Below are 12,474 nucleotides of genomic sequence, written 5' to 3' on the forward strand. Positions count from 1 at the left end.
AGCAAAAATCATTCTGGGATGCATTAGCAGGAGTGTTGTAAGCAAGACATGAGAAGTAATTCTTCTGCTCTGCTCAAGACTGATAAGGCCTCAACTAAGGCACCACACTTTAGGAAAGATGTGGACAAAGAAAGAAAGTCCGGAGGAGAGCAACAAAAATTAAACATCTAGAAAACATGACCTATGAGGGAAGATTGAAAAAATTGAATTTGTTTTCTCTGGAAAAGACTAGGGTGTAGGAGAATAGAGGGGAGACACTGATAACACTCTTCAATTATGGAAAAGGTTGTTATAAAGACAAGGGCAATAAATTGTCCTCCTTATCCACTGAGGACAGGACAAGACTTAATGAGCTTAAATGGCAGCAAGGGAGATTTAGGTTAGAAATTAGGAAAAACTTCCTAACTGTAAAGGTAGTTAAGCACTGGAACAAATTACCTAGGGAGGTTGGGGCATTTCCATCACTGGAGGTTTTTAAGAACAGACTAGACAAAAGCATGTCAGAGATGGTCTAGATAATACATAGTCCTGCCTCAGTGCAGGGGACTGGACTAGATGACCTACTGAGGTCCCTTCCAGTCCTACACTTCTGTGATTCTACATGCATTCTCTCTGCCTCCAGCACATCTATTCAAACCCAGTCTTCACCCTTACCCCTGTGTATACACTGCACCATGCTGAGAGACTTCTGTGGGGTCTGAAAGGAAAAAGGAGATATGGTGACACATGAATCTAAGGCTATGACTACACTGCACTGCTCCCCCGCTGACGTAGCGCTGCCCACACTGGCGCTAAGGTCCGAGTAACTTATGTCACTTAGGGGATGGCTTATTCACACCCCTGAGTGACAAGTTATACTGACAAAAGTGGTAGTGTAGACATAGCCTAAGCCTTAACTTAGTGGAGTTTTGAAAACACTTTTTGGAAACCTATTAATATTTTCATGTCGCAAAAGAGAAGCAACTGAAAACATTAAAAAAATCAGTGAAATCGACACATGTAATATGCATAATATAGTAATGGAACAAACTACACAATGCTAACAAGTGAAATAAAGCATCCAAGAAATTCTGATACTGAGCTTTGCATACAGGGCTATGTTCAGGATCACTAATACTGTATCAACAACAGAGTCCGATGAAATTCCTTGTGAGCTGTTGAGTCCCATTTATAGTTGACATAAGTGCCAGAATTTACGTATCTAGTTAATCTTACATGTGTGATAGGGCCACTCCCCCAAAGCATTCATGATTTTTTTTTCTGGAGTGTATTAATCAGAAAAATGGTTAATTGAAGCCATCTAGAAACAGACAAAATGCAGTATGAGTAGGTTTAGAAGGATTAGATTATCAGTAAATGTCAATAAACTTCGATTTTGCTATCTACACACATACCAACAAATTTCCATTGATTACTGAAGTTCACAGATAGGCAAAGTAAAAAATCTGCTTGAGAACTGTAGAGTTTGATTTAAGGATATTAACTTTGTATATTTTTATGTGTAAGGTTGACAATTTGTGGTTTTGATGGATATAAAGCTTTAACTTTTTGAGTCTGTCTCTACTGTCATTAAACAATTGTCTGACCTTCTGTTGCCTGACCCCACAATTTTGTCCAACTGTGAAATTAATATTAATTTTTATTTTTATCAATTTATCTGTTGAAATTATAAAAAAATAAAAACTGAATTCTGCCAAGTCAAAATATGAGGCATGGCATATGGACCCCAATGGTGGTTAGGCGTGCAGCATGATGCCTTAGTCTTTGTCTATAGATATTACAAAAGCTCTCCTATAGGGACACCAAAGTGCAGTCAGCACCCTAACAGTAAACATGCAATTTAGAAGGTATGTTACAAATTCATTCTACATGAGACAATTTTTTCAGGGAGAAACTGGATGGTCTTGTTGTTCTCTTTCCTAGTGAATCTATTCTCTTAAGACAATAGTCTGGTTGGTATGTCTCCTTTCTACTAATTCAGTGCAGTATTAGCTACTGAGTGTTACCAGTAACCTGCTATATTTTTTTACGATACAGCAGGACCCTATACCTACTCAGCAGCATGCTACTAAACCGCTTCTTTTAAATAATAACAATGCCTAGCTCCTATATAGCACTTTTCATCATGAGATCTCAAAGTGCTTTACAACAGAGGTCAGTAGAATTGTCATTATTTTATAGATAGGGAAACTGAGGCACAGAGACGTGACATCACCCACCCTAATAATAATTATCTATGAAATCAGGCCAGTGGTAGAGCTGGGATCGAAGGAAAGTTCAGGGAGTTCTTATTTTAAATTTAGAAAGATGCCCTTTGGTAATAGGAAGTTGTGAACTGATTGCTTCTCCTTTCCCCTCTTGCTGATCCTCTAAGTGGTTTTAATGCCTGTGACTGATCTATTTGGAGGAAGGCAGCACTGGTGGTGGTAGACAATTTTGCAGTTCTCCTGATGTGGGCTTGTACGGCAAATGCGCATCTACCACAATCTGAAAAGCAATTCCACTGTATCCTGGAAGCAACTCAAGTACTTTGAAAGCAGCTACTGCAATCTGCTTAAAGATGCGGAGGTCATAAGTCTAGGAAAACACACTCTTAATGGGCTACAAACAGATACTTTGTTTTATCAAGTTAAATTTTTCATTATTTTGCAATAACCTTAAAGCACACATGTAAATTCATTTCACTGCAACAGTACAATCTGTATCTATTTCTACCTGTATATGTATTACGTGGGGAAATTATTTCCATTTTCAAAGTTTCTAACTGAAATCCTATTGTGATTCCTGGCAAGGCTGGAAAATATTATTCCTAGAGAAACTATTTTCTTCCTATAAGGACAAAAATTTCATGTAGGCATGAACATTGCCCGTTGACTTCAAAAAAAAGTCGCACCTGTTCACACCATATCTGAATTTAATTAATAAAGATTGTATTATTCCTCTTTAGGCAAAGTTTGTCATGTGCCACACCTCTAAGCATGGTCCACAGGAGATCTTCTGTACACATACAGGTAGGCCATTCAAGCTAACTAGATTATCAATTATCATGTAATGTGATTCATTGGAACTGAAGTAGAGAAGGAGGCAAAATGTACCTTTTTTATCTCTATTTGTGCTGAGGTGCTAGTTAACTTAAGGAACATACTATAGCCTTGATCCCAGGGTGAGTGCTGTGAGTAGATGTACCTGTAGGAGCTGAATGGAAGTGTTCTGTAGTTTTTGCTGAGAGGATCTCAGAACACTGGAGGAAGCATGTGGGATAATGATCCTTATTCCTGCTGGTAAAAGGTACATTATATATTCCCTCCCATACACCACTATCCTCCCTTTGCACCTGCTTCCAGATGCTAGTCTAGATGCTTGATGCTAGAAATGGGAGGGGCCATAGCCGTGCCTCAAGCCCAGTTCATCATGCTCCTTATTGTTGTGGGTTGCTGCTGGGTGTGAAACTACCTGCCACCAGCATTCAAGGAGTGCTAGTCTGAGCATTCCTCCTCCCCCCCTCCCACCTCCATCCCCTCACTCCACATACACTTGTGCAGGAAAAGGTAAACGACATGCCTTAATTCTGTTGGGCAAAGGCAAATGTCCAAGAATATCTAGTGACTAGCTGACAAATCCCCTTGTGTTCTCTAGGCTATCAAAGATTTCAATACTTAATCTCCTAGGCCTATTTTCATCCCAGTTAAATAAATCAGACATTCTTATCTAATTTCCTAAGATAATAGGACTGGGCAGAGAATTTAATACATAATTTAACTTTTCTGCAGGCACCATTTTCCGCACATTTATCTTCCTTACCTGTCTTAACTGTAACTTGTCCCACTTCTGTAATTCTGTTTCTATTTTATGAAGAATGGAGTCTACATTCAAAGAACTCATCCTCTGAAGCACACTTAAAACAATAATTGCCAAATTCTTAAGTCCCAGTGATGTTACCCTTTTACCTACTTCTATTCAGTGGAGAAAATGTGGCAGGCTAGACCCTGTAGGTATTGACAGACACTGTTTCCAGTTTAATGTTCTGCTCTGAGATATAGCCAAATATAGCTGACAGTTTAAGAAGTTACAAAATGAAAGCATCTGTTTTCATTAAGTTAAATAAAATATCAGCATCGGCATTTAGAAGAGTTTTTTTTCTCCTTTTGCTCCCTGTTAAGTCCCCTGATTTCCTTCCTTCATTAACTCTGAAGAGCTACTTTCAAAGGCTCAGTGGATAGAGTTAACAATGATGTCTATAGGCGATAACCCTACCTGGTGCCCCTTGAAATGTTACACAACTCCGAGATATTGTCTAGTGAGCACTGATGTCTGGGATTGTTTTTAAAAAGGTACAGTCTTGTGATAAAAGCATTTGATTGGGATTCAAGGTCCTGGGTACCATTTCTGACCCTCCCACAGACCCTCCTGTGTGATCTTGGGCAAGTCATTTTATCTCGCTGTCTGTTCCACATCTGTAAAATGGGGATAATATGCCCTTTCTCTCACCCTTTGTTTCTCTTGTCTACTTGAAGTGTAGACTCTTTGAGGCAGGGACTGCCTCTATTATTTGTTTTTACAGTACCTAGCACAATGGGGACCTGATCTCAGCTGGGGACTCTAGGCAATAATGTAGTTCACATAATAAATAATCCCAAATAGCAGTTTTAACACTGATTGCCATGGGAGCTGGATTGGACCTTAGAAAACACAATGATTCTTTCCATCTGAGCAAAAGGTTGCATAGCAGTTTCTTATTCCTGCCTAGGCATCAGCCACCAGCAACATCGAGAAGACTGTAAAGATCACTGATAATAGTTAACTGCTGACCAGTAAACCAAAAAGAGAAACTCATTCACTATTTTTGGTTTGTTTGAATAACGTGGTATAAAAAACCCAATCGAAATATTAAGGGATTTAGAAGCCAAAGTATATTCTTTGCTGTATCAAACTTAAAATAAGTCAATTTTTACCTAAACAGTAACCCTTTAAAACCGATTTTAAATTAAAGTACCTCCACATTCTGACAAATATCAAAGTAGGCTCCGGAGACCAATACCACTAACCAATGTGCTTGCTACTAGTCATGGCTCAGAGATTGTTCCTTTAATTAAAGGCATCCTCGTTTTTTTTTCACTCTAAAAATAAACGTTTAGATTATGTTACACTGGTGACCGGCTGGAGTGATGGTCTGTTCCAGTTACTTAGATTTTATACATACCTCAGCTACTCTTATGGCTTCCAGGACTCGGCTATCCTTTTCATTATTCTTTTGTTTCTGTAAAGCTTTCCATACTGCATTCCTTAAGCCTTCTCGACTCACATCCCCACAGAGTTCATTGCACATCACAACCAGATTGTAAACAACACCATAGCGAATAACCCAGAATAGTTCTTCACCTGCAAATAATTATATTTTAGCATGTGGTACATGTAACAATTTTGGTATCAGATGAATCTATTTTAGGAAGAGAAAAAGAAACCGCAACACTTTATTAAATGCAGAGTTAATATACTACAGAAAAGCATGCTTTAGGTTTTTGTGGGAAGTGTTGCAGAGAGCTTGGCTTAGTGAATTCAGCCATCCTACAGGGGATACTTGATTTTGGAACAGAATAATCAAATCTTTTAGTTCACGGATTTTTTTGGCATATGTGAGTCTGACTAAGACGACTCTGGGGGGGGGGGGCGGGAGTGGGGGTCTGGGAAAGGAGGGGAAAATGGAGTGGGAGGTATTAAGTGTCAAGTTAAGATGCCTAAGCCTGTTAATGGAAATAAGTCTCCATTACAGTATTCCAGACTTGCAAAAAGATTTGATCTCAGTGCACTATTGTTCAGCTCTTATGAAAAAATACTGCCGTTCCCTTTTCTTTTTGGAACAGAAGGTGGGAGACTTCAGATAAGCATAAAAGCATTTAAAGTTTCAAAGGAACCAAACAAGTTAAATTAGAGTGGTTGCCCTGAAAACCTTTCCCATGTTGTCTTAAATAACATTACCTCCACATTCATAATGTCCCCTACACTCCCTTATAAGTAGTCTAAGGGACATTTCAAATAATGAGATAATGCTCACTTGCTATCTAGCAGCCTGGTCCTGCAGTATGCTGAGTACCTCCTGAAAGGTGCTCAGTAGCATGTTTAATTCCCTTTGAAGTCAACAAGAGCTCAGAAGGCTTAGCAACTGGCAGATGGTGCTGAGCACTGTTGGAAAACCATAGTGCTAATGAAGCCTTTTTGTATTAGGCCTGAGTGAACCAAAGTTATGCTATGCTTGCCCAAACCGTGTTGGAAAGCTTACAGAACTTATTAGACTGAAGGCGTGTATTTACCTATGTCAGCTATTTTGCTTATCAGCTTGTTTGGCTCCCCAAGTGTATGCAGCTGCGTTCACATGTATGCATCCAAAGTATCTAGTACAAAGGGTCAACGGATGTATCTTGTGTCCCCTTCAGAATGACAAATGTATCCTCAACAGATGTATCTTGTAGCCCCCACAAAATGATATATGTATCCTGCGTATCCAATTATCCCCTAATAGATGCATGTACAGGTTCTACAGGTCAACCAAATGACGTAGACAAACATAGGCTAAGTTGTTTGTTACTGATTATAAAAAGGCCCGTTCGGGCTTGTGGGGTGTGTCTCTCTTCTGGCACTAGCCGATCAGAGCACCCACTCAGCTGATCGATCAATAAAGGGTGTGGTACTCGTCTTCCTGTCTCCGTGCCTCCTTGGTGTAATTAGGTAAGCTCCAGGGGGAAACGAGCCCTTTTGGCTAACAGCACCTTGCCGTATCAAAAGCTGAGACCGTTTTTTATAGAAGCCAGTGCCACTGTGTATTCCTAGTGAACTTAAGGAAGAGGACTGGAGTGTTTTTAGGGGAACTGTGCACAAAATATTCAGATTTGTAAATGTTAAATAACAGATGCCCTTGTTAGAACTGAGATTAATGTAGCATGAACTCTGGAACAAACCCACACTATTGTAGGCTGTGTCTTACAAACATAAAATATGCATAGCTTGAAGCTATTGGAAATAAAAGTATTATTCTGAATCTTTTGGACACTAGACCACAAAACATTCAGGTCTACCAACACAAAAAAACATAAAATTATAAGAATGAATGAATGTATATGCAAATGGTATTATTAAATCATTGATCAGTTCCAGCAAACACTACTGTATTTCCTATTTTTTAAGGTAATCATTTGTTTTGGGCACTATATCCCTTCACATGTACTTGTGGTCAGAGTTCCCAAAAGCAAGTCATGAGTTGTTTGCAGTTTGAGGATTATTAATTGCTAGGGGACAGCTCTGTTACCCAATTTGTTATCATCATGGAGATCTGCAGCTTCAAGGTTAGCCTCAGAGAATTTAAAACTAGCACAAATGATATCCAGAATCTTGTAAATCAGGTTCATAACTGATAAGTCAGCCTGGATAACAATAGGCACAAAACAGTGAGTCAGTGTAACTAAGAGCAGAACTTGGCCCAGAGGCCTCAAGCAGAAAGTGTTAGGGGCTGAGGTACAACTAATGCACTTCAAAAACAGTGAGGAGACACAAATCCATATTGTCTGAATTACTCCAGTCCAGTAAGACCTTAAGTAGTTGCACTGAAGACCTTCAAAAGTGGATCTGAAACCAAAGCTGTAGAGGACATTTAGTAGCCAGTGCCTTGTAAAGAAAGTATTCACTGAATCTGTTCTTTCAACCATGAATTATAAGGTGAATGTGTAAATAATATTGCACTAAAGCAAATACAAGATATACAGAGAACCAAAAATCATGGTGTGACTGACAATTATAGGGAGAGAGCACAAAACAAACACTGGAAAATTAATTAGATGAAAAAGAGATCATGCAAACCATAAGAATAAATAAATGACACCATGCAGGACCTATATACAATCCAATTTTGTTTTGTAGAGAGTCTTTCATACAAACTATCCCAAAAGGCTTTACACATTGTAACCATGTTAAAATTAATAAATGAACACGGGGCATGAGAGAAATTAAGAAATTTAGGCAAAGGAAAAGGCAGCATGTGTGTTTACAAAAGATTTTCAACCAGAAAGAATACTAGTATGAGCAGAGAGCTACAGGAAGGTTGTTCCAGATGGCAGAAATTGCAGCAAAGGCTCCCCTGCCCAAGGTGGGCAGATTGCATGAAGGAACAAACTGGTCAAGTACAAGATTTAAAGAGGGTGTGGAGCAGGGACTTGAGAACAAAAAGGTCCATGAAGAGGCTGGATCAACTCCATGGAAGGTTTTAAAATTAAGGAAGTAAATTTGTAAATGGAATCCTGAAATGAATGGGAGCCAGTGGACTATTTTTGGCAGTTCTCTCCAAATTGGTGGAGGGTACTCCATGAGAATATAAACTGTAGTTTTTGGATGAGATCCAACATCACATCTTCAAAGCAGCTATAAAAGTTAAAAAGAAGGATAGATGAGAGGCTGGGATTGTCAAAGGGACAAAGTTTAGTAGTTTGGGTACATTAGCTATGGATTTATATACTTTATGGTAAGTTTAACCTTAGCTCTGAGTGTCCAGACATTTCAATTATTAATTTGCTAACTACAACTGAGTTTTCTCTGGGAATTCAAATTGCACATATATACTGCACACATACAAATGGTATGCACACACACAATTACAGCAGTTGCACTTAAGTTTCCTCCATTTGGAAAGATTCTGCTGCTTTCAGAGACATTCCAGTTCTTAGCTGGGAAATCAACTGAAAGCAGAAATATCCCTGAGAGTGGAAGAAACTTTTTGAGTATGATTGCTGTATAGATAAATATATTTAGCTACAAGCATCAGAGGTGGAGAAAATCACAGAAAACATATTTGTAAATATATTAGTCTAATTTCACCAATATCTGTTGAATAATACATTAGCCAAAGAGTATTCAATCAGAAATAGAGCTTCGACCAACTAATAATGGATAGCTTGGGGCTGCTGAGTATAGCTGATGTGTATTTAACCATTTTTGTCAAAGTATATAATGTGTACCTTGAAGTCAATGGGAATATTCAAGGAACAGAAGTCTTCTCCCCCCTCCCCACCTCCTGGTTAGATCAATTTGCAGGATAGGAGGCTGTGACTTCCTGAGTGTGTGCAGACTGTAGGTGCTACCATAAAGATGATAATTAATAGCAAAATACAATGGTGAAAATATAGCAATTATGTAGCATTCACTATCAATATATCTCACTTTCATAAAAGATAAGTGTTTTGCACAAACCATCTCTCTTTACAAGCTCTAAATCTTTGTTCAATACGGAACAATATATTACCAGCACAATAGAAGAATCATCAGTCTGAATATGGTTTGCTCTAAAAGTCACAAGATAAATTACAAATAATAAAAGCATCCAGCAAACTAAACTCCGGCAAGTCACAATTCCTTTTTAAAAGCCATTGATGATTTAACAAGTGAGCCATATGGCTCTTCACTTGTTGATTTAAACTCTGCTACAGTCTTCTCAAAGAAGAATATTTGTGAGAACTTATTGCACCCAAATGGCACACAGTTAATGCAAAATATATATAGAGAGAGAAATTCTGCTTATAAAGACAGATTGCAGTATGTTAGAACTGTCATAAAAAGTGGACTGCAATCTAATAATCATGTCTAGACATTTGCTGAGAAACCTGACTGTTATAAAACTACTCATCCAGATCCCCTGCAGCATCACAAGGCACTCTTCTGTTCTGCTTTGGATGACCTAGTGGCAGCTATCAAAAATGTTGCTTTAAATATATTGAAAGGAAATCTGCTCCTGACAGCTAACCAAGTGAATATTCTGGCAAAAATGCATAAAGCCCCAGCAGCAGAAGTCCCTAACAGAAAGAAAGAGAGAGAGAAAGATTTGCCATTCAAGGGACCTGAAAAGAACCATTCTGAGTTTTCTGGTTATTCCATTTTCTAGTCTTTCAGTGTATTGTTAATTTAGCATGCACTGAAAACAAAAATGTCAGTGGTAATTCAGCAACAGCTGTATCACCCCAATGCAATTCTAATGCAAGAGTCAAGACAATTACTATATCAAGTAAATTTTAAATGAGACACATTTTTCCCACACACTGACCTCTCTGAAAACGAGAGAGGTTGAAGTCTTAATCAGTGTTTATAAATTCTGCTGCCTTCTGATATAACATGAGCACAGGCAAAATGGCAATTGATTTTTCTCTATGCCTTCCTGAAAGACAGTTGTGCTAACTTCAGCAAGTGTTAACTTTGTCACTTAAAAACTTTCTAGAGGTATTTTTACATAAACATTATAGGAAAAAATCCTAGTATGCAATTAGAAAAAGTGGAATAGTCCAGGAGATAAGGCAACAGGGAGTGAAGCGGGAGCTGTGGATTTTATCCTGGTGCAGGAATTTACTCTGTGTGTGAAACACTCAATGAAATGTAGTCCTATATAGAGGAACAGCATCTAAACCCTCAAAATAGCACTTCTGAAAATCAGGCCACTTATTTAGGCACTTAAGTATGGATTTAGAAGCCTAACTTTAGGCACCCAACTTGTAAACTGCTGCCAAGTTTTTAAATTATCAAAAGGCCTGTAATCTCCACTCCACCCTGCAGAGATAAATAAATATATATTAAATCATGGAATTAACCTGATGTGTTCTGTGCTTGACTAGTTAAATACAGGTTTTTGTTAAATCCCATCCTATCCCCCGTGCAATTATATATTGCCTATTCAGAATGTAAACGCTTGGGGCAGGGAGTTTGTCTTCCCACATTTCTGTAAAGCACCTAAGAGAGTACTGACACTACCTAATTATATACAACAGTGATTAATAGTTTTAGCAAATGTTTGAACTGTACAGGAAAGATAGCAAATTGCTGTGGTATAGGCAGTGAAACTCAGTGTTGCAAAATTCAGATCAATATTTTCCTAGACATTTGTTATTTAATTCTGACACCATTGCTGAAAGAAAATGCAGCCACAGGGATTTTAAGGGTAGCTGCATTTCATACAAGACTACATACTTCTTAAGTCTAAAAAATTCTCTCAAAATTGCCATTATCAAAACAAAATATTTCACCAACTGACCCCCAAACAAATTCTTGTTGTGTTGAGGGGAGCATGCCAGGCAGTCAAGAGCAGACAAGTGATTGGGTTGGCATACTTTTTTTTTTTCCTATATATTTTGATTTGGTTGGTCTCTGTTTCTTCACTTGTGGACTCCTGTGATTTTGGCAGTATTCATATACCTGTCCTCACACAATCAGCAGTTATGAATATTTATAAAACATTCATGTGCTGACTGAAACAAATGACATACAGCTGGACTGACTGCAAACCTTAGCTGGAATATATAATGATGCCCATATGAATGTCAGCACTTGAGCTGAGAACAACAGACTAGGAAAATACCTCTTCTGGCCATAAGCATTGCTAGCTGTTCCAATGAAATCTTCTATGGGGCTGCCAAAAGTGGGGCCAAGGAACACATGGGGAAAAAAGACACACCCAGGAGGAGCAGAGCCTACCCAACTCCATCTTTGTTGGCAGTCTTGCTGAATGGGTTCTTCCTGGACAGAGTGGATTAACACCAAGCCATGAGCAGTGTGAGATATAGGGGCCAACTGCATGCATAGTGTGGAAGCAGACCAGGCAAAGCCACTTTCATCAGGATGGCAATGAAGTCCCCCAGATGGAGGGAGGAGTTGGTTAGCAGGGGTCCTGCTGCTTCTGGAGGATGGTGCAGGAGAGAGGAGGAGACAAGAAATGAGTCCCAGCATAATCTAGCAGAGAAATGGCTAGCTAAGGTTTGAAGAACCAAGGTGGTGAAGAGAGAGCTGCTGTAGTGAAGCTAATGTGTTGAGGCATCCCTTTACCTACACAAGCTGAGAACTGGGCTAGGCTAGAACAGAGCTGCCTTCTTGATGGTAACCAATTGTGTGATTTCCCAGCAGCATCAGATATACTGGACTGGATACAGAAAGAGACTTCCCACTGACTTGAATAGGAATTTGTCCAAGTAAGACTTAAATGAAAACTGTGTAAGGATTTCAGAATTTGGCCTTAAATCACAGAGAGTTGCTATCACCCTCACTTTCTGACTAGTGAGATGGGAGATGCTGCTGTAACTTATGGGAGGAGGGCTACTGAAATTTTTTTCTGTTTATAACATAGTATGAAAAAAGTTGAGAATCACTGCCATAGATATTTATAATGAGTTTTATTTCTACATCTATTGAGATTACTATATGTATCTCCCCTTGGGATGACTCCCACTAGATTGAATAGGTGTATAGTCTTATTGCTTGAGGTTGTTGGCAGGGTCCTGGAATGTGTACTTGGCCATACCAAGTTGGAAAATTTTAACTAGGGGGAGATCAAGTGGGTCAATAGTCCTGTATATGTAATGTGTATATTAAAATACAAGTAGACTGTACATGCAGTAATAGGCTTCTGTATCCTGGAGACATACCTGTTCTAGGGCTATGTTATGTCTATTACCACAA

General features: G+C 38.8%; 1 protein-coding gene across 8 annotated transcripts in view; it reads right to left on the reverse strand.

Annotated features, from left to right (window-relative positions):
- Positions 1–12,474, reverse strand: part of TMEM232 (transmembrane protein 232) — a 133,805-nt gene that overhangs the window by 51,071 nt on the left and 70,260 nt on the right. For all 8 annotated transcript variants that reach the window (XM_045020178.1, XM_045020182.1, XM_045020177.1 and 5 more), the window contains one exon: positions 5,201–5,379. In XM_045020178.1, coding sequence (XP_044876113.1) covers positions 5,201–5,379 — 179 coding nt within the window. The remainder of the gene's footprint in view (positions 1–5,200; positions 5,380–12,474) is intronic.

This window comes from Mauremys mutica, chromosome 6 (assembly GCF_020497125.1).
Source record: "Mauremys mutica isolate MM-2020 ecotype Southern chromosome 6, ASM2049712v1, whole genome shotgun sequence".
In the NCBI taxonomy this organism is placed as follows: domain Eukaryota; kingdom Metazoa; phylum Chordata; order Testudines; family Geoemydidae; genus Mauremys; species Mauremys mutica.